Here is a 23,197-nt window from a genome sequence, read left to right on the forward strand (position 1 = left end):
GGGCATGTGAAGCCAGCTGTTTTACCATATGTAACCCCTTGAATACCAAATGAAAGGACACCACACAGGTTATATATAAAATATATATGTATTTATTATAACACAACCCCTCTGAACTCTTTATGAGGTCAAAGGCTAAAGCACATAACAAGATACTTAATTATCATACAATAAGTTGCACAATATACAGTAGGGCCCTAGGGGCATGTAAACCCATATACTAAAATAGTGGTATAAGAACCACGTCACGAACACAGGATAGGCCTAGGGCCTAGGGAATCGCTGGGGCAACGCTGTACTAACGAGAGTTAGGGAGCAGGAGGTCCACGGGATGCGTGTGCAGTGTCTATTCACACACGTTAGTTACCATAGAGTTAGAATGGGAACGAAAGAATTGGAAACTAGTTCTTTTAGGACACTTCCGGATGGACTAGGAGAAAGCTACTTAAAACTTAGACACTAGGATAGTCAATACCCACAGGAGCACCGAAGTACTCTCGTTACCTCACCCACAGGAGCCAGGTGCATAGGTGTCAAAGTGTGTCTTGTTTCGTCGTTGATTCCTATGGAGACCTGTAAAAAGATGCTGCAGGCGACCAGGAGAGATGTGTCCGGTGGGATCCAAGGGCGGATCGAGGATGAAGAGTACCTGAAAGCAGAGGGGACAGAGTCTGGGTCACTAGCCAGTGACCAGGAAGGAACCAGGCGATGTCGCGAAGCAATCAGGTGATGTCGTGAAGCTAGACTCTTCAGCCACGTGGACCAGGAGGCGTCGACGACGACCAGGAGCTGGATACGGACTGTCCCACGAAGGATCTCGCTGTTGGTGGCGTTGGCTTCCGGATTGGAGTCAACGGGCCTTGGCAAATGCAATCCACGCAGGAATTGAATATTCGCTTTGAGTTAGACCAGCAAGGTCTATGGGGCTTCTCCTTAGCAGTGAAGCAGGGGCCCACCTGGAGCAACTAGGCAGGTGGTGTAGATTCAAAGGTTCGTCGTCACAGAGGCCACTAGCCAACGGGCAAGTAACCGGACAGGCGCGCCGAGCAGGGAAAATGCAGAAGGGCCTCACGCAGAACTCGTGGAGTGTGGAGGGCTGATCTTCAGTGCAGATGATGCTCGGGGCTGGGGCTTCTCAATCCCCAATGCACAACTTCGAGGGTGCCTCAGAAGCTGCACAGGTAGCAAAGAGCAGGCTTTTCAAGATGGCCGGTCCCACGTCTCCCGTCGCCTCCACGGGTCTCAGCTTTGCAGGGACTGTTGATCGGGGTCATAGAAGTCTGGAAGTCTGGCTCTCGTCGGACTCTGTGCTCGGGCTCTGGCAGGAGCTTCGCCAAAGTAAACCGCAGATCGCTGGATGGTGCCTGTTTGCACAGGGTGGTCACTCCTTGACCACAAGGGAGATTCTTCTGTCGTCTTCTGTGAAGTAGATCGTCTAAGGTCCATAGTTTCGTTTCAAGTTTCAGTTCAGGATAAATCTAAAGTCTCTTGACTCAGCTCCTACCTATATACTAATCTGAGGGGATGGATTACCTGCTAGGTCCCTCCTATGGGTGGGACCAGGGAAGGGGGTGGTTACACCCCTTTCCCTTTGTCCAGTTTCGCGCCAGAGCTGGGGCTGGAGTGCCCCAGGAACTGGTTTGAACTGGGCTATGCATGGGACACCTTGTGTGCCCCAGGCAGTGTCTCATTTCATTCAGCCCTCCCTGCCCCAATACACTATTGCCTGTCTGGGGTGGTGCTAGCACCTCCCAAGACAGGAAACCTATTGTCCAAGCCTCCCTCGCTGGAAGGACTCCCAGCAGCAGGAGGTCAGACTTTTGTCTGTGGCAGCAGCATCCATTCTGTGATGCTGAGGCTCTGGTTAACTTTAACCGGGATTAACAGGAACAACATGTCTTCTCCCTCTAGAAGGGTGGAATGCTACCCCCGTCGCCAGAACTGGCGAGGGGGGTAGTATTCCAAAGCGTATGACACCTTACACGACATGTTTTGATTAAGCCAAACCAAAGTTAGCACTCAACCGCGAGGATTGTAATGCACTTAAGAGTATATGGTATGGCTATATCATAGAACAGCTATAAGGACATGGTTCTGAAAGCTGCAGACAGGCTCAGCTCATGCTAGAGCACCATCTCACTTAAAACCAAGCACTCTGCCTTCAGGATTGTTAAGGCCTGCCATATGAGTGACTTATAGGTGCATATGTGTCTATATATATATATAAGGGTAGGTATAGGAATACTATACCTAAGCAAGGGGTGATTACACGACCTTGCCCCAGTTGAGTGATCAGCCAGTTGTCAGTTTGGATGGCCAGCCAGGGGTGGCAAAAGATATGCTGCAGCCCCTGGTAGGCCTTGGGTGCACCTATGCCCTGGGTACCTATGGTACACTGTACAGGGACTCACAAGAGTGACCCATTTCCCAATTGGTGATGTTCCTAAAGTACATGGTATGAATTTTGAGAGAGAACAGCTGGGCTGTGGGTCTGATTAGCAGGCCCACAGCCACATTAAAGTAGAAAACCAGTGAAGCAAAAAGTGGGATGACCATAGGAAAGCAGACCCTACTCTCCTACACTTACCTGTAACCGGTGCCTCTTCAAAATGCCCCTAGCCTTCATAGGGTAACATTGGGCACAGTGACCTCTGCACCCGGCCGCACAGGTGCTGGTGGTGCAGTACCTACCTTGGTCAGACCCTTGCCCAGTGTTGACCCTAAACCCCTGGAGACTGAACTTAAAAAACACTTACTTACCTGTGAGTTACTCACCTGTCTTCCCCCCCCCCCCCCCCATAGGATTGCATTGGTTACTCACTGTATTGTATTAAGTGTGATCATGCATACAAAGTATCTATTTGTATGGAAAAGCATTTCATGCACATGCTAAGTATTTTTATGATACTAAACAAAACCATTTGCCAGTAATAGAAAGTATTGCATAAAAGTCTACTTACCTGTAACTGAGTTCAACACGGTTCCTTGAAATAAAAGTAACAAAGTAATATTTTTCTGCAAGCATTGGCCTTGTATGAGTATGTAAGTCAAATAAAGTATCCCCTTTGGAAAAGATACAGACCAGATACTACACTTGCAACCTCATCAAACAGAATTAATTCAATCCATACAGTCTAGCAAGAGCAAAGATGATGCAAAAGTAATCAAAATTAAAAACGTCTACAATTTATTATAACATTTATAAAAGACGAAAATACAGTAAAATAATTATGCAAATATCCTTACACAAACAATAATGACACAGTGGGAATAATACATAGAAAATATTTCTAATTAAAATAGAAGAGGACACAATAGTCAGACATAATTAAATCAAACTCCAAATTGTACATATATCTTTGAGATGGAGAAGTTATTTAGTCCAATGACTTAGCGTGTCACAATTCAGAATGGCTTCGACGCGTTTCGGTTTTGGCAACTTGATTAAAAGCCAACACCTTCTTTAGGATTAAAATATAAATTCCCACATTTTACGATATATCTCACTCGGGACATAAAAGGCACTCCTGAATGTTCCAATGCTTGGTCCAACCCTTCTTGGTAGGTGGGCCGCACTGAGTGGAGCCGTCTGTTGCGTTTTTCTTTAAATTCGTCACAGGGTGAACCGACGATAATAAGACACGAACCCTTGTGATCCTAAAAACGAGGCCAGTAGACGTTGCACGTAAAGTTACGTTGCAGTGATGGCTCTTGCATCCGATTACACTCAAGATGAGGGGTAATACAAACTCCCGTTAAAAGCTAGACCGCCCGCAGTCTGCTCGCGAATATGGTGCAACGGCGTATATAGGTGTCCATGCCTCGATAGTATGAGTATGTACACCGAATGCATTCACACTACCCTCTGATAAGCCTAATTGTTCATTCACCACTAAATTGATATTAAGTTATTATCTACGTTAACCTCTTCCATACTTTTGGGGACTCCCTGGACTCTGTGCACACTATACCTCTTTTTGGTATAGTATATACAAAGCCAGTTTCCTACAACTTTCATAATTACCTATATTACATCATTACGTGTCTCCACAATGAGTTTATTCACAACTAAGTGCAACCATTTTCAATGATTGTCTAAAAGGACACGGAATATGCACATAATGTAGAATAGGGACGTAATCCTACTAGAAAGCCTGCACTCTTTATTGGTTGAATGTTTCCAAAGTGGATCAAAGTCCCGTAAATGAAGCATTCAAATATTTAATGGAATACATTCTTACTTCTATGTTACTTGGTTAACAGCACAAGATTGCTGACGGAATCCTACAAAAGTCTGCTGCAAGGTATATCCTAGAACTAATAACAACATTAAGATATGGGGGTAATCAGCAGTGAATGTGGAGACACCCTCCAAGGGCTGCAGCATGTATTGTGCCACCCTAAGAGACCTCTCACCAAACACATTCACACTGCCACTGCAGCCTGTGTGTTTTGGTGCAGATAAAAATAAAGTTGATTGCCAGGCCTACCAGTACTGCAAGAGGCAATAGTAAGACACTCTTACAGCAGGCCTTAAAGCTCTAAGGCTGGGTGCACTATACCCCTTGTGAGGGCATAACTGCATGAGCAGATATGTCCCTATAGTGTCTAAGTCCATTCTTAGACATTACAAGTGCACAGTGAAGCCATACTGAGCACATGAGCTGGAGCTTGTCGATACGAGTTCCACAGCTCCATGATGGCTTCACTTAGTTCCAATATGTTTGATACCAATTAAATCCACTCAGAGTGCACCTCAAAGGTACCCCCTGAAATCTTACCAAACCACTAGTGTGTACCACTACTAGACATGTTTCTGACCCCCTGAGGGAGGAGCCTTTTGCCCTTGTGGGTCAGAAACAAAGCCTGCTCTGGGTGGAAGTGCTTCCCACCCACCCCCAAGCAGGAACAGCATTGAAGGGCGTCGGGCCTCAAAGGCTTCCAATCCTTTGTTACGTTGACCAGGGCCTCTCCAGCTAGTGGAGATGCCCACCCTTCAGACCTAGATCCACTTTTGGCTGCAAGGTCGGTGGGGAAACTAGTAAGCAGGAGAGATGTGTCCCCTCTCAGCTAGGACCACCCATAAGGTGTCCTGAGCTATAGTAACCACCTCGTTTGAAAATCCTCTGTATTGCTTTGGAGGATTTTAGCCATAGGGTTAGGAATATGCCTCCTCCCAGAGGGAGTGGGCATACAAAGGGTGTAGTGAACTTAAAGGTAAGTAGTCCATAAGCTACGACCTTCTGACCCCTGTAACACCCCTAAAACTAGTTTTTAGTGGCACCCTTGAACCTTAATCCTCAGATTACTGATGACCTCCGAAGAAGAGGACAAAGAAAAGCCAATCCCTGCACAACAAGGAGCTCCTGCAACTGCCATGGGCCCAGCTCCACCAGCCTGTCTGGGAACTCTGCATGACTTGGCCTCCAAACCAACAACCTGCAAAACCCTGGTAGAATGCCTTCCTTCAACAAAGACTCCTGATCTCCTGTGGACAGCATACCTGTTCAAAAAACAAGTTTAAAGACCAAAGCTCTTACTGTGGAACTGCAAAGTTGACCACCTCTGCTGAAGAAGTCCCCCAGCGATCCTGAGCTAAAGTCCCTCGTGGGTTGACCCCTTTCAGACTCGGCGTCAGCGCCTGCAGCCTCTGCACGAGAAACCCCCCCCCACACCACCACATTGGTAAGCTGACTTGTGAAACCAAAGGACAACCCTGCACCCGGACCCCTGGGCCTTTGGGAGATCTACTGACAGTGTCCCAACACTCAAGCAAATCCCAGCTAATCTGTGCAGCTGTAGGTTTCCATTGATCAGCCTCCTGGCCTCAGCCAGCAGCCTTTTTCCAAGTTCAAGATTTCCCTTTGGTTTCCATTGGGAACCCGGCGCTATGTTAGCACTCTGCACCCAGCCGCCCCAGTGCTACTGGAGGTGTAAGTTTGGTGCTGCCTCGTGCCCCCCGTGCTTGCCTTGACCCCTCGAGACTGGGTCCCAAAACCATGCTGCATATCTGTCTGCAGGTAAGGCCACTTCGATTGCCCTCTTTTTCCATTGGATAACATTGACACCATGCCCAGAATTTAACCTCTGCACCCGGCAGCCCCAGTGTTGCTGGTCGTGCACTGAGATCACTTACCTGAACCTTGCCTGGTACTGATATTTCATCCAAAAGCTTCCATCAAATCGTTTTCTTCCCTGCAAATTGCTGATTGTGTTTCCTCCCATAGGATAACATTTTATTGCTTGAAAAACTGTGTCGACTATTGGTACTGAAAAACTGTGATATTGCAAAATGTATTTCACTGCAACAAAGTATCTTTGCTTCCATAAAAAATATATTCAAAAAGTAATATTTCTACAAACAATTGGTCTCGGATTTAGTCACTACGTGTGTGTAATCGTTTCTTGCCAGTGTGTGTACACAACAAATGCTTAACAAAGCTCTCTGATAAGTCTAACTGCTCGCCCACACTACCACAAAAGAGAGCATTAGTATTATGTACTGTAGCCTCTGAGGATCCACTGGACTTTGTGCACTTTGTACCTTACTTTGGTATAGTATTTACAGAACCAGTTTCCTACATCCAGCAAAGCAGAAAAATGAAGCACACCTGGCAGAGTATAAATGTGTAGGGCTAACAATCCAGGCACCTGCAGTACAGACAGGGGTAGGGGGGCCGATGCACCACCACATTTCAATGGCGCAGCCTGGGTATGCTCCTGGGCCTCCAATGTCACATGCCTCTCCATGTGGGCACCACTGGCTGGCTCCTGTGTAGGCACAGCAATGTCAGGGCCCCTCTAGCAGCAGACAGCGCAGCCCCCAGTCATCTCAGGGGGCTCTCAGACCCACCTTGCGTTCACCCCAATAAGCTGACACCGTTTCAAGTGGTATGGGGGATCATTTATCGAGAAAATTGTTCGTATTAAAGCCAATATCCCTTCCCCTTCCCCTACCTTCACTGATCCCCACCCACCATGTAATTCTCAATCCCTTACCCACATTCCTTCACTGACCAAGGATTCCCTTCTCCCCCTACTCAGGCGCGTCAGGTCCGGCTCTCCAGCGGACATCTGCCCGGCTCGCATTCTCTGTCAGATTTTTTCAGATTGTCCTTCCCCTGCTCTCACCCTTCTGAATGATTCCTTCTCCCTTGGCTCTGTCCCCACCCCCTTTAAGACTGCTAAAATCATCCCAATATTAAAAAAGCCCGGGGCGGACCCTGCCTCCCCAGCAAATTATCGCCCCATATCCCTTCTCCCGTATTTGGGGAAAGGTGGCTGAGTCTCATGTCACCCAAACGCTCAGCTCTTTTATTGAGGCCACCAATTATCTGTCACCTTGCCAAGCGGGCTTCCGCCACTCAACTGAGAAAGTGGTCATCTCGGTCATGGACCAACTCAGGGAGGGGCTCGATACTCCCCAGGCCTTAGTCCTTCTGGATCTGTCCGCCGCTTTTGACACGGTAGACCACTCCATCCTTTTGTCCCGTGTCAAGGCGGCGGGCATAGGGGGACAGACACTGGCCTGGCTCGGCTCCTTCCTGTCCGACCGCACCCAGGCTGTTCATTTGGCCGAATTCTCTGCTCCTCCATGCAGTGTGCACTGTGGTGTCCCTCAGGGCTCTTCTCTTTCTCCCCTTTTGTTTAATCTTTCCCCTTATTTTCGCACTGCAACAAATGGAGGTCACAGTCTATAACTATGCTGATGACCTCCAACTCATTTTTAATTTTTCCACCCCTACATTAGGTGCCGTCTGCTTCCAGTCAGTCATGCTGTTTATCCGGGATTGGATGAATACGAACCATCTTAAGCTCAACCCGGATAAAACAGAGTTGGTTCTGACTGGGGGCAGCGGCAACCCCTGGTCTCCTTCCTTTTGGCCCCTCTCCCTTGGTCCTCCCCCCATCCCCTCTCACTCTGTCAAAACCCTTGGAATTTCACTCAACCATCAGCTTACACTTCACTCCCACATTAGTTCTGTTGTTTCCTCCTGTTTCTTCACCTTACGTATTATTAGGAAAATATCCCGCTTTTTTTCCTCACCTGCACTCAAACTGATTTTAATGGCCATGGTCCTATCCAAAATCGACTATGGCAACATTATTTACAATGGCATTCCTGCCTACGCACTTCAGCGGCTTCAGTTAGTGCAGAATCAGACTGCCCGCCTGATCTTTGGCCTATCCAAGTCCCACCACTCCACTCCGCTCCTTTTTTCCCTTCACTGGCTTCCTATTAAACAACAGGCTCTCTTTAAACTCGGTTGCCTTACTTTCCAGGCCCGGGCAGGCACGGCCCCTGCCTTTATCAATTCGGCTATCACCAACTATTGCCCCCCCAGGGATCTTCGTTCTTCCTCCAAATCCCTTCTTGTCATCCCCCGTTTCAAAAAACAAAGATCGGGAGGCCAGAAATTTGCGGTTCTCGCCCCCACTTTCTGGAACACACTCCCGCCTTCAGTTAGACACTCCCTTTCCTACATGGAGTTTCGTAAGGCTTTAAAAACCTTCTTGTTCAAGCAGGCTTTTAGCCCTTAGCTCCTGTGTCTTTTAGCTTGTTGTTCCCCCCCCAGCGCCAAGAAACTGCAGAGTGAACGTGCGCTTCATAAATTTAATAAAATTCAAATTAAATTGGAGGCAGGATGTAGCAGTATCTCGCTTTTGGGGCCGGAGCACGCTTTTAGTGCTGCCACTCTGCCATCTTGCTGGCCACGCCCGCCTCTCAAGATATGTTAATGTCAGTATTCAGTTTTTTTGGTTGCCATACTCTTTCACATTCCACGTTATGAGTTTAGGTAATCCAGTTGTTTTGTCAATGCTCAGCCGCTGGATTTCCAAACCTTACACTTGAGTCATCAGCGATCATAGGGACGCAAGCAAGTATGTGAGCCTATGTAATCATAATAAAGATTTATGTCTAAAAGAGTTCCCTCAACTAGCATCCCCCATTTGCCTCTCACACTTAAACCCCCAATGGTCAGTATAATTCTTGGTAGTAAACCATTCCCTCCACTACATCACAATTATGTCCTTCACACAAGGAGAGAGGAAGCTGTCACCCTCCATCCCCAGTCTTTCTATGTGAAGCATTTTTTAAGACAAATATTCACGTGCCAATATTGACCAGTCTAATTTCAAACAACGTACAAACCACCCATCAGCGCAGATGCCTAATCGAGGCTCCCTCCTGCAGTGAAATAAGCGGTCAGTTCCAAATTGTGAAACGTATATCCTCCTAAATGCCTCTTAGACTGGTTCAATGCAGGATCATCGTTTCTACATTAATGTATCCGTGACCAAAACATTTGGGAGCTTAAGTACCAGTGCAGTAGTTCATGTTTTTTTCATCTAAAGTTTGCTCTTTGTCATAGTCCTTATGTCCTTTGCTCTTAGCATCTTTGGCAGCATGCTTGACAAATGTTGTTGCCTCTAGGATTTCTAAAGATGCACACACAATCCTTGTGCTGTACCTGTAAACTAGGGAAACCAAAGGGGATGATGGACGGAGTGTTGACCATTGCAAGCACTATCCTCCAGTCAACTGATCTGGGTTTAATCCATCATCATTCTTTAGCTCACTCTGCCACCCCAGTTCAGACATGGCCATATGCAAATAAGTCTGTCCCTGTGCCTCATGGGAACAATCCAGCCCGAACTGTCAAGCCATGTCTTCCCTGGACCGTAAACAAGCATCTAACTTGAATCCAGTGGCAAAGTGAGCAAGGGACCCATGTCTGGGCATACCAGGGAAGACATGACTTGGCAGGATGCTTGTTTCCAAATGATGATGGATTAAACCCAGATCAGTTGACTGGGGGTGAGTGCTTGCAATGTATAACACTCCGTCCATCATCCCTTTTGGTTGTACCTGTAAACTGGCATTATACAGCATTGCGTATTTAATATTTTATGACCTCAGCAACTTTTTTGCATCAGTGAATGCCGTCTTTGCCTCCTGTACTGCCAGTCTGAAGTCTGGGGGGGAAAAGCTCACTCAGTGCCCTGATCAATTAGTGGAACCTTTTCTCTAGCCCGATGCTAGGTCGTGTCCCGGTCCTGGTAGTACAACATCTGAGCAATTAGTGTCTTGGGAAGCGCCCCAGGAGGAAGTCTGCAGGTCCGCAATTGGTGAGCTCTCTTGACCACCAGTAAGTTAAAGAAGCTCCTCCTTCCAAATAGGTCCACAGTGAGTTGCTTCACAAACACCACAAGCCTACATATGTTGGTTGAGTGTGGCAGACAAGCTATGCAAATGTAATTTCTGTGGGATCGCGATTCTAGGTTTAGTTATTTGCCACAATTTTCTTTTTCCATCTATCGCTAAGCTCTTAGTTGCTCTGGTGAACTATCTTCAATTGTTGATATGCGACGCTACACCTCATTTAGTAGGTCACTGTGGTTGTTTATAAGATTGTTCATGAGGTCCATACATGCTGTAAGGTGGTCAATGTTTAAGTCTGTTGTCCTCAAACTTGATTTCATATCCAGTAAAATCACTTTGAGGCCATTCCCTGGGTGATCCAGGGAGCCAGCAACATCCAGTGATTTCAGTGGCATCCAGTGATTTCAGTGGCATGCTGATCTAGAACGCATACTATTGGTGGCCTTTTGTTAAAATAAGAGTTTTCCCTTTTTTGTGTTTATCTTCACCATATAACAGGCATGGACAGGGCACTGTCAGAGGGCTTTGCACTTTTCTGTAGGGGAGGTCAGTTGCTGTTATTAGGGCCCAAAGTGTGCAGCGGACAGTGCAGCGGAGTCACAGGTGCCTCCGTTGTCAGTCATTCCCCCTCAGGATTCATCAATACTGGATGGTCCCTCTTGCATGCGGGTACTAAGTAGAGGGGAAACAGTGCTGCTGTTGGCTTTGAGTGAAGTATAGTGTCTTGCAGGTAATATTGGGATAGTGGAACCAGTGTACAAGTATGGCAGGTATATATATGGCCCGGAGGACTCACTTCTGGTCTATCTGGTCCGGCACGCCACAACATCATTTTATTTCCCCATGAGCCCCCTCGTTGCCATTATCATGGTGCGCATTTTGTTTGTGGAAATTTAAAACAGTGGTGTGTGTGTGTAGGATTCTTCTGGTGGTACCAGGTTGCGGGTATGGCAGGAATCCAGTGCTGGGAGGTCTTACTTCGTCTTTAAATCCTCCCGCACCTCTCAGACACCATTTGTGTCCCTGCTGGCACCAACAGTACCTCATACTTGTTGTCCTAGTAGACGGTAGGACCTCTCAGGGAGGTGCGATATTCCACTGCATCCAGCACCATTCAAGGCTCTCAGTGGGCCCAGCATTTCCACAGCCCCAGCCATTTATCTTCGGCCCATATGGATCTCCTCCTCCCGGCCTCCCAGTGTACTAAGTCAGGTTGGATTTGGACACCAGTGTCCTAGGCACCATTGGGAGGCCCCTAGCAGGCTTTGTTCAGAGCAGGGGTGTCTCAAACCCCCGTGACAGGAACAACTTCAGTAAATAGTGCAAGGCACCATGTTTTATGATGCCTCGAAGCTGAGGAGAGGGAACTCTGCTAATAAGCAGCCATCTTGGATGATGTGTAGCTGGTCCCCCAGACACGAAGCATAATTGACAGGGAAAGAGCGAGTAGTAGCAAGAAGTAGAAGCTTAAAGTGTCCATTATGGGCCAAACAGCCTTCTACAGTATGGTATGTAAATGTGCAGGATGAATGTCGTGTGCCAATTGCGTATCTCCCGATAAATATTTGCACGTTCTTTATAACAGTTTGAGCATCAGCTGAGCGCTGTGGCCAAACCCACAGGAATTTGGAGCATGAATCCATTATCACTAAGATATACTTGTAAGCCCCATCTGATTGTAAGAGGCCGCAGTGGGCCATATAAACGCAACCCAAATGCTTGTCCGAGATCAATAGAGCTGTCTGTGCTGGACGTGCTACGGTGGAGCCTTTCATATGCTGGCAGATATCGCATTTAAGGACAAAGTCCTTGGTCTGTTTTGATAGACCAAACTACTAATAGCATTGACAAAGAAGAAATAGAGAGGCAACAGAAATGCGAACTGTACAAAGAAAGTATTCAACACAATATTTGTATGTGTTCATGAACAAATAATAGTCCTTTGTTGATGTTCATAAGATGATTTTATTGCAATCTTCATAAAGTATCTTGAAAAAGATGAACAACACAGCCAACGCGTTTCGCCCAAGTTGGACTTCCTCAGGGCAGATATTATAAATGAAGAATATACCCGGTAAAGCAATCTTCAGATGGCGCATGTAGGTCTCTGTGTCTCAGTAAAACTATTCAAAGGTTGAAGTATCCAGCAACTTCTTATTTCCATTGGAAGAAATTGTATGCGATGAACAAATATGTAATCATATGCCGGCGATATGTACAGAAAGTAACTTTATAAGTACAACTGCGGTTTCTCAATTACAGCTTCCAGTACACTACAGCTGGTGAACACTATGATATGTGTCACTATGCATTTCGAACAAGTACTGTGGTCCGCTTCTACATCAGTCTCCCGGTCGCGTTTCTTGCCAGAGTAAAGGTCAGAAAACGGCGCGTTGGCTGTGTTGGTCATCTTTTTCAAGATACTTTATGAAGATTGCAATAAAATCATCTTATGAACATCAACGAAGGACTATTATTTGTTCATGAACACATGCAAATATTGTGTTGAATACTTTCTTTGTACAGTTCGCATTTCTGTTGCCTCTCTATTTCTTCTTTGTTTATAATATTTGGGGTTCTCAGGCAGTGGACCTCAGAGGTGGGCAACACTGGCAAATAAGATTTTGCTGTTACTCTTTGTATATTGTGGGTAGTGCAACTTGCAAATCCTTACTGCCTTTACTTGTTCTGCGTACTAATAGCATTGCTTTAGTAATGAAACTGTAGCAGTAATCCTTGCATGAGCGGAACCCAGACCTCCATGTGCTGCTAGTATCAGTCCTAATCTTCAATCAATGTTCGGTATTACTCTATCTCCCACTCCTGGAATCTCAGCATATGGTAGGTTTTGTGCATCTAACTTGTAGGGGTATGTGGGTGGAAAGCCTTTTGGCACGGGCTCATCCGTTATGAGTGGCATTAACTGCCACCATAGTTGTTCCATCTAACCTCGTACTTGAGCAAGTTATTGCAGCAATGGCAGCAGTACTAACTGTTGCTTAGTGGCTTCATTCGCCATTGAATTCCCTTCAATGTAAACGCCAACACGATGATGTCTCAATGTATGAATAACCTGAGTCTGTGGCAGGCCTTCTTTCAGCTTCGCCACCTGTTCCCAAAGCATTTTGTGCTTTACTGTGCAACCTTTAGAATCTCTAAATCCATTCTCGCCCCAATAGTGTAGATTTTCATTGTAAGACTGGACACAGTAAAACGAATCACGCACAATAAGTGTGGGGAATTTAAGATCCGTATTTTGTAGTGCCAGAATCAGGACTATCAAGTACTAATGTATTGTTTTAACAGATCCGTGTAATGTGCATGCTTTCCATTTTACTGGTGACCCCACAGAACCCTCTGTAATATTCCAGCGTAAGGCTCGATTGCTTGGAACAATTTGAGTTCTTTGCTACAATGGAGGATAAATCATTGACTATGAGAGCTACAGGGCTGTTTAAATTATTTTGCAAAACACTACTGAGTTCATGTTAAGCCCAGAGCTGTTCCTATATTTAGTTAAACCGTGCAGTTAATAATAACTTCCTTTTATTTTTCCACCTTCTAAGCTGTGCCTGTAAATGTATGAATTCTAAGAGTGATGATCTGACTATTGTGTATGGTAAAGGAGATTATCTTGTTACCAGTAATTTGAGGACCCAAGGCTTTGAAAACTATGGAGAAGACCCCTCGCTTTCCTAACAGATTCAGTTTGTGGTTACTGAGGGTAGCAACTAAATTGCGATTCATTGGCCAAAGTAATAGGCTTCTCCAAGATGCAGATGTGGAAATGTGTGCTGTGTGGGGGAGAAGACAAATGTTTGCAAGACTCAGGGGATCTGTAGTAAATGGTGAGTAACCTTTTCTCATTGATTACTGGTAAATGATTCTTCTGATTGTTATGCAACGTATTACTTTTGTTTATTGAATGAACCATACGGATAAAAAATATATTTCTCATTGTAGGTGTTGAGGCCTGGTGTCCTGTGGTTTCTGAGGAACTTGAATGATCCCGATTTTAATCCAGTTCAGGAAATGATCCATCTGCCTATTTATAGACATCTCAGGAGGTTCATTTTATCAGTGGTAAGGGCCCCATTTAGTAAGATGTTTCCAATTTTTTTTTATGCGATCTAATTTAAACTGAGGACTTGACCGATTAATACAAACCGAAAAAAATGCCTATCCCCTTTGCTGAGCCAAACCTTTAATTCAGTACCTGTAAGCATTGGGCTGTATTTGTGATCACATTTAATTGAAGAATTGACTAGCTTTAATCTCAGAGACCTCTTTTGATGTATCTTAAGGAAGGTAATCAATTTTATCAAGACAAATCATCTGTTGTCCCAACGTCACATTTGTGTGAACATTGAGGGGCATACAAACACTGTGTACAATCCGAAATGTGTTTTTAAATATCAGCGGGCTAAGGTTGAAATTAAATTGCTGGCAAAGTATCAACATTTTGGATTTTTCCTTCTAAAAACACTCCTCTCATAATGATGCAAACGGAAAATAGCAGTAGGGTGATACTGGGTAGTCTCCATAAAATCTAGACCAGCTGATCTGTGACTGAAAGCAGTGCTTAAAAATTGTGATCAATTCACAGTACACATTAAATCAAAATATTATTGATAAATGTTTGCAAAGGAAAAAGCTAGTGCCTTCCAAACCTCATTGCCTTATGTTTAATTAAAGTGCAATTCGTGGTTATCTCCCTAGATTCAGTAAGTGCCCTACTTATGTAATGTTTTTACTCAAAGACTGTGGTCCACAAACTATCAGTGAGGACTCTGTTCACATGGGTGAATTATCTCTCTACCCTGATTTTGTATGTTAGAATTAGGATATGAATACATTGATTCACTATTCAAATTAAATATTCTAATTTCTCATTGTGCAGTGAGTTCAAAATCGGGTACATCCAGGATTGGTCCAGATCAGAGCACATGTTTTGGGGATACGCCATAATTTGCTGTCCTACATTGCAAACCCCTTTTCGCTATCATTCTTGCTCCCACTTTAAATCTTAGTACCAACGATACTCTCTATCCACTAATCTCCGCAAACACATCAGTCAACTTCAAAATGTACTTTTCGTAAAAGCTTTAGTCTTAACAAGTGATCTGAAACTCCTACTGCAACTGATTCTGCTTTTCTGGAGTCCAAAGTTCCACAAATGGTCTCAAGCTCTCCACATTGAGTTGACTGTGTATCTCTTTATCAGACTCTTTTTTTTCAGGTGTGCTTAGATGAAACTCACCACTCAAGGGTAGGGGCTCATTCCAAGAGTCTCTGGTGTCTAAATGTCCTTCCTTGCAGGTGGGTGCAATGTCCTGGCCATACCACTGGATGCAATCTGGAGGACCGCCTGATGGATCTCATTTATGGGAATATTCAAGTTCTCTTTCATGCCCCTTGCATCACTGGTGTCAGCAGTCTCTCTTTCATGTATTACGGGCCTGGAATCGGTTGCCTTAATTACTTTTTTCCCCAGCTTTCATTTCAACCAAGATAAAAGGTTTTGGGCACCAATAATTAGGGCTATTCACAAATGCCTGATGGTGATTTCCATTAGCATGCGCCTCTGATGTTAGTAACTTCTACCTGATAGAGATATCTAGCTGCAGATTCCTTACCTTGTGAATTCTCCCCAGGCGTTAGACTGGATCCGTAAAACGTTCTGAGCAATACCTCTGCACGCCAGTGGAGGGGGGTCATGCGAGACTGTACTGATGTTGTTTCCTGACATAATGTCAACCGCTGATGTGCTGATATCAGTTTCTTATTTTTCGGTGCTACAACGTAAATCCGTTGAAGCATACCTCCTAGCCGTTTTCGGCCTCCTTCTTTAACTTCTCATCGAGAACAGTGTTCCATCCATGCCTTCTGTCTTTAAGTCCTGTCGGTCTTGCACTCAGCAGATGTCTGCCACAGTCCCACATTCTGTGCGTATGTGGTGCTTGGACACACTGCGCAACTCTGATGACTGCGATGCCTGTCAGCAGCTTAGCACGATATGACGTTTCTAGCGGCACAGTTGCTGCGTCATTCTGAATCTTGACGGCCCGCTCCCCTTCCCGAAGCCTGCTCGTTCTTGGAGTCGATCAAGTGGACCTCACTCTTCTTCCGGTGACCGGCGGCAGGCGTTGTGTTCTCTGTCCCACGGTAAGTGGCGTCTGCATCGTCAAGGTCCCTGCCCTCCGCGGCCTTGTTGTCTCACGACCATGGGCGTAGGAAGTGTGGGGGAGGCGAGGGATATATCCCCCCCCCCAGATTTTGGAGTGGGGGGACACGGGGAACAAGGGTGGAGGGGACGAAAGAATTTCCCCTCTCCCTTCTGTTATTCGCAGGGCCATTAGCGCGCGAAAGCGCTACCTAATGGCCCTGCACTTGACCTGCCTGGAGTCAAAGAGGCCACCCGCCCTCTGCCCTTTTTTATGCTGCATGAAGGCTCGGCGTCCTGGGAAGGGCAGAGAAGAAAAAAAAAACTCTGTCGCTTTTTCTTCATGCCCAGAGAAGGCAAGGACAGAGTCAACTTCTCCTGATCTGCCTCTGACAGCTGCCCTCCTCCCCTCTCTCTCTCTTTATTCCTCCATCTCTTTCTGTCTGTCTCGCTCCTCCTTACCTGGTGATTTCAAGAGACAGCTCTTATGTACTCTCTATTGCCTCTCCTTTTCTTTATTTGTTCCACTGTGAAATGGATCCAAAAAAGGTGGAACACTTTGGCTGGAAATGTCCTCATTTTCCAATCGTTTTCTATTCAAAAGAAAAACCTCAGGAGGTTAGAGCAAAATAATTAAATACCTAAATAAAGCAATACAGAGTGGTCTGCAGACAGGCCAGATTGTTATTTACACCCACACACATTAGCGCCACTTTTTTTTTTTTTTTGCAGAGTTTTATATAGCGCGAACTAGACCCGAACCGAATCGGGTATCAGAGCGCTTTATATATTTTCCAGTTACTTTACATGAGGACACACTTTCATTTTAGGCACAGGGAGATTAAGTGGTTGATGGGTGGAATGGAAACGTTTAATATGATCGTTTTCAACTGTTTTAATTATTTTAGCTTACAAAATGCGTCTCTGTGTTCGGGGATGTGTTTTTTTTTAAACCAAACTGCTTACATTTTGAAACGATATAAGCAATGGACATTGAAATAGGTCCCCTCCTGGTCCTGTAGCCATGTCCTGAACTTTTCAGGCAAAATTACTTACTGATTTCTGAATAATGAGTTTCTGAATAATGTGTTTCAAACCGTTAAGCTAACCGTGTTATTACTGATTACAGTTCACATGCTTTGCTTATTCTTTCATTCCCTATGAGTGTTTGCTATTTCCAGGGTGTTGTTCTTTTTTTTTCGGTAGCATTTTACTGTTGTCTAGTGCATAAGTTGAATTTAGTCACAGCACAATTGAGTTGTAGCTGAAGGCCGTGCGAGTTTCTCTCAGTGGGGCAGTATGGTGTTCAGCGTGGGAGAGGATATGGCACTCTGGCCAGAGCTGCTGTATTTGGAACTGGAGAACCATGTTCAGCCTTCATGACCAGACCACAGAAGGCCCGATAGACCTTAGTAGCCCTGGTGTCTTAGCACCCGCAGGGGGACCATAACAGTGGCAAGTGTGAGTTAAACTTGAAGGCCTGTCCACCACAATCCATACCGCAGTTCACCTCCAGTTTTGTGAGCAGGCATACCAAGAAGCACACCCTAGATCGACTGGGACTCTGTCACTGAGGTCACAAGACCTTGAGGCCAGTCCACTTCACCAATTGGTACCACCATTGGCCTTTTTCAGCAGTAGTCCTGCAACTTAACAGGGTTAGCAATGTAGGATTTGCATGCACACCAAACTTAAGGGGGTGATTGTAATGGCGGTAAGACCGCCACGTCGGTGGATGTCCCACCGCCATTGGTGACTGCATCAACGCCCACCATATTACAATGGCGGGTGGTTCCCTTGCGGTCGGAAAGACCAACCGCCACACACCCAACAGGCTCCTTGAGCCCGCCAGTGCAGCGGAGGGGCTTGTGGTTCCTACAATGCTGGTGGTGCCTACCAGGCAACGCTCTAGGGGTTACGATGTCCCTTACCTTCCAGCCTATCCATGGCGGGTGAACCGCCATGGAAAACCTGACGGAAAGGGACATTGGGGGCCCGTAGCAGGCCCCTTTCCCCCCCAGCCCCCAGACATGGGATCTGGGGTGCATCTATGATGCCCCCTACATATCACTGCACCATGTGGCAGGCACCACATTGTGCCTGCCACGTAGTGCAGTGATATATGTAGCATTTCCTTTTTTTACATTGCAGCGGATGATAGATAGGCACTGCGAACGATGTAGTGGCGGTCGCACTGTAATGCCTATCATGGGGCCGCCACCTTGAAGGACAGCGGTCCCATTCCCCGATTCGATGGCGACAGACTGAAGTCTGTCTGCCATCGTAATCAGCCCCTAAGTTTGCAAACTTCTTGGTCTCTGCTTCATGCACAGACACGTTTAACATGTGCCGCCTGCTTTCGAGCCACTGGAGTTATGCAGCAATGGAGGCCAAAATGATGTCGCAGTGTTGACTAAATTATGCAACAATAAAAAGGCTGCAGCGTAATGCTGTACATAATATGATACTCTATTATTTAGACATATTTATACATACTAACAGCCTCTGCAAAGATTTTGCCTCATTAGTACCTGTGTAACATACAAATGCAGGAGTGGGAAAGGTGACCAGTCAACCTTTTCAAAGGGCCCTACACTTCACAGCAACATAAGTCACATTTCTTTTATTAATTTTTGATCCGTTTGAGCTACAACATTGTTTTGGGTGAAATCGTTAGATTATGCACCAGATGATGTATTATGTGGCAAATATGATTCAGCCGTAGTTAAGTGGAATTTTTTTTTCCACTTAACTTAATTTTGCCCCAACATTGAGTAGATCAGCAGTGCACACATGCAAGCACAGAAAGGGCTGCTGGCCTCCTACCTGCCATGCCCTATTATATTCTAGGGAATTAAAGGTAGTTCTAATCCCCCCTGCCCTATTATGTACTAGGGCCTTATAGGAGAGGTCATACCAATCATAGGAGTACCCTAACCCATAGTGCACCCTAGTGTATGTAGGTGTTTTCACAGTATCTTTAAGTATCTCTTTCAGAATAGCACTGGTCCTGGGCCTGTTTAGGCAGAGGCCAGGGTCAATCAGAGTCAGGTACCACCAGTACCAGTCAGCAAAAAGGTGGCTAGTGCCCAGGGCACAGGGTGGCTTTGCAACACTAGAGAAGCACAAATTAGAGAAGCACAAACTTAAAACACAACACGATGGTTGGAGGGTTCTATTTAATAATTAGAATTGATTTCTATCCTAATGAACCAATTTTCCAACATTAGGATAAAGAAAGACTGGGGAAAAATCATAACATTCTAATCTATTCTTTGAAGTTTTCATGCAGCTCTTTGATGACGGTTAATAACTCACTGTTCAATGTTAGAATGTTAACTTATAAACTGCAAATATCAAAAGAATCTCTCAGACAAAAGCAGTAACTCACTGACCTATTTACATGATATGCATTTTGTGATCTGCGTGGTACACGTTCTTTGCAGCAGGCATATGACCCCACTGTGTCCACCTTACCATGAGTCAATACTTCCACTACACAAACCTCCGATCTCTCTCAATAAAGAACATTAATCACCGAAGTTATCTTCACATTTTTATTGTTGCCTAAAAATTGCTGGAGACCAGGAATGCAGCAGCAGGTACTTTTCAAACCATAATACACTTGCAAACACTACGCCCCCACCCTAAGTCAGCGACCTTTGTTTGCGTGGGACAAGAAGATGCAAGATTCATATACATGTTTTTTTAACATTTGGTCTGATTACTATATGAATGTAAATAACAATAAAGCATACATTTTTAAAGCGTGATGGATGGCGGAACCTTGAAACTAATGCACCTGATACAAAATTATGCCACTTATATGAGAAAATTCCCCTTATTTTAACCCTTAGGTGGGGATCATGTGCACACTGATATGACACCCGCCAACACAATGCCAGTTCAGACAGAACTAAAACAGGAGTTAATCAAAAGCACAGGTGCACCATAAAACAAGCAGTTTATCAATAGACACTTGGTAAATATAAATGTCCAGCAAATCCGTTTTGTTTAAGATGATTTATTTTTCAACAAAGTGATAATAGAACGGATGTATGACGTTACAACGCATACTTTTACTCCGCATACCATTACAACGCGGTATTTACAACGAATACCGTTACAACGCATAGCGCTTAGAGGTGCTGGATAGTGGTAAGTATAATTTTCTATTCCAACACCAGTCCCCGTGGACACTAGGGAAGGTGTTGGATAGAAAATTAAACTTATTCCCTATCCTAGAGCGCCCCCCAGCGCAATGCGTTGTAATGGTATGCGTTGTAATGGTCGCGTTGTAGTGGTAGTGCGGAGTAAAAATTGCGTTGTAACAGGTGTATACCAATAGAACAGCCGACGCGTTTCGTCCCAGCCGGGACTTCTTCAGGGCAATAGGAAATTCAATGTCCAGAATATGATGTCAAAACCAGAATGTGTTGTCGGAACCAGCTGTGTGGCAGACCGCTCTGTCAATCCCTATTTACAATGAAAATGGTCAGTATCCATATGGATGTTCAAGAGATGGTTCAATCATGTAGGGTCATGTATACACGGGGTCTTGGTACCAAATACTATAAATATACTATCCAAGTCTTGAGGGTAAAATAAATGAACATCCAATTCTTCATACGTAAATAATTAACCGGTGCACCAAACTTTAGATGTGCACATCTAAAGTTTGGTGCACCGGTTAATTATTTACGTATGAAGAATTGGATTTCATTTATTTTACCCTCAAGACTTGGATAGTATATTTATAGTATTTGGTACCAAGACCCCGTGTATACATGACCCTACATGATTGAACCATCTCTTGAACATCCATATGGATACTGACCATTTTTTTTGTAAATAGGGATTGACAGAGCGGTCTGCCACACAGCTGGTTCCGACAACACATTCTGGTTTTGACATCATATTCTGGACATTGAATTTCCTATTGCCCTGAAGAAGTCCCGGCTGGGACGAAACGCGTCGGCTGTTCTATTATCACTTTGTTGAAAAATAAATCATCTTAAACAAAACGGATTTGCTGGACATTTATATTTACCAAGTGTCTATTGATAAACTGCTTGTTTTATGGTGCACCTGTGCTTTTGATTAACAATAAAGCATAATGCAAACTGTGACTACATGCCTGCTTTTCTCAATATTTCACTTTGAAAGTATGCGATTATATTTGTTTAACGGGCGGTGATTTGTATACGGTCACTGGAAAGTCCACAAGGTTGTCCCTGTCCCCCAGAATTTTAGTGTCTCCTACGCCCCTGCTCACGACGATGGGATGAGCATTCCTGGAGCAGGGGTTGGGGATACCTCTGGCCCTCTTGCTCAGGACTACTTTCCGGAGTCGAAGTGAGCGATTCCTTCTGCCCCCGGGTTCAGGAATCTGTCAAGGATTCTGTCCTGCTCCTCCCTACCTTTACGAGAGCCGGGGCACCAATGGTCCAAATAAAGAAGTTTTACTTGGTTCTTCATGCCACTTTTGGGTCTCCACCTTCCCATGGAGCGTCTTCGGTTCTCAAGGAGGTGATGGGTCCCTTGATTGCCCAATCCCGGCGGGTTCTCCCTCGGCAGCAGTTAGGTCCTTGGGCACATCGATGCCGTTGCATGGCCCTTTGGGGTACCACCCCCCCCCACCCATGGCGCCGATCGACTCTGCCGCAGCGTTGTTTCCTTCCCTGGGGGTTGTTGTGGGTCGCTGGTCAGCTTCAAACCTGAGTCTGTGCACATCCGTGCTGCTGGTCCTGGGGTGGCGCTGTCTGATGCCCTACCGACCTGCGGATTCGGTCGGCGTCATGCCCGGATCCTCTTGCTCCTTGTTCCAAGGAGGGTCCTTTTAGTCGACGAAACTGCAGCAGAAGTTTTTCTTCCATGCCCTGGACTTCCATTTCCCGCAGATAGACCTCCTGATGTGTGAATTACTGATTTAGCTGAAGCCAGTGGGCTAGATGCCTCCGCTTCTTCTATTCTACTGTCTTCTCCGAGCCTGGCCACTGAACCCAGCTCTTCCCTGGCAGACATTTTGCGCCGGGCGGCTGTAGTGTTGTATTTGTAGCTCCCTCTCCATTTCCAAGTCCACAGACCCCCCTCATCGGGATTCTTCACACGGTGCTGCCTTTCTGTGAAGCATTATTTGATGTTTTACTGTGAGCATGGTTTAGGCCTGCCACTGGTGCCCCTGTGGAAAGGGTTATTGCCCGCATGCACCGCCCTGCCCACAATGACCCTGAGTGTTTCCATCGTCAGCCGACGCACCGTAGTTTTGTAGTCCAGACTGCTACAGCATTGCCTTTTTTGCATGATTTTCATCATACTCCGGCTTATAAAAGTTCTAGGAAACTGGACTTGTGTGGGAAGCATATCTTTTCTTCCACCAGTGCTGATTTGCGTTCTATTAACATGTCCTCTCTTCTTGAACGTTTTTCCCATGCCCTATGGGATTTCTTTGTATGGCTCTTGCCTTTGCTCTCGGAGGTTTATCGAGATTAACTAATTCAGTAGATTTCAGACGGGCAGCAGGCGGCCAATTTGCTCATTCAGTGTGGCTTGAACTCCACCGACTCAGTTAGTCGTGCCATGGTGTCTGTGGTGACGTTGCGCATCCATGCTTGGCTTTGCTCCTCTAACTGTTCTGAGGCATTCCAGTTGGCTCTACTTGACATGCCATTCGAAGGTACTCGTTTGTTTGGTGCCCATGCAGATTGTGCTCTGTGTAGATTTAGGGACAGTAGGGGTGGTTCAAACCCTTGTTGAGTCTTCCCCTTTTCTTCCCTATTATTCATGGGGTGGACTTTTTCATAGTCTGCCAGTCCTCATTTTTAGGATTCGATTTGTGACTGTTTTCGTTGTTTGGTCCTGCTCTTTGT

General features: G+C 45.5%; 1 protein-coding gene across 1 annotated transcript in view; it reads left to right on the top strand.

The window, feature by feature from the left end:
* Window positions 1–23,197, top strand: part of MARCHF6 (membrane associated ring-CH-type finger 6) — a 1,360,950-nt gene that overhangs the window by 592,541 nt on the left and 745,212 nt on the right. The window contains exon 16 of the mRNA XM_078687648.1: window positions 14,129–14,248. Within this exon, the coding sequence (XP_078543774.1) occupies window positions 14,129–14,248 (120 nt within the window). The remainder of the gene's footprint in view (window positions 1–14,128; window positions 14,249–23,197) is intronic.

The sequence above is a fragment of the Lissotriton helveticus genome, chromosome 4_1 (genome assembly GCF_964261635.1).
Source record: "Lissotriton helveticus chromosome 4_1, aLisHel1.1, whole genome shotgun sequence".
NCBI classification, from domain to species: Eukaryota; Metazoa; Chordata; class Amphibia; order Caudata; family Salamandridae; genus Lissotriton; species Lissotriton helveticus.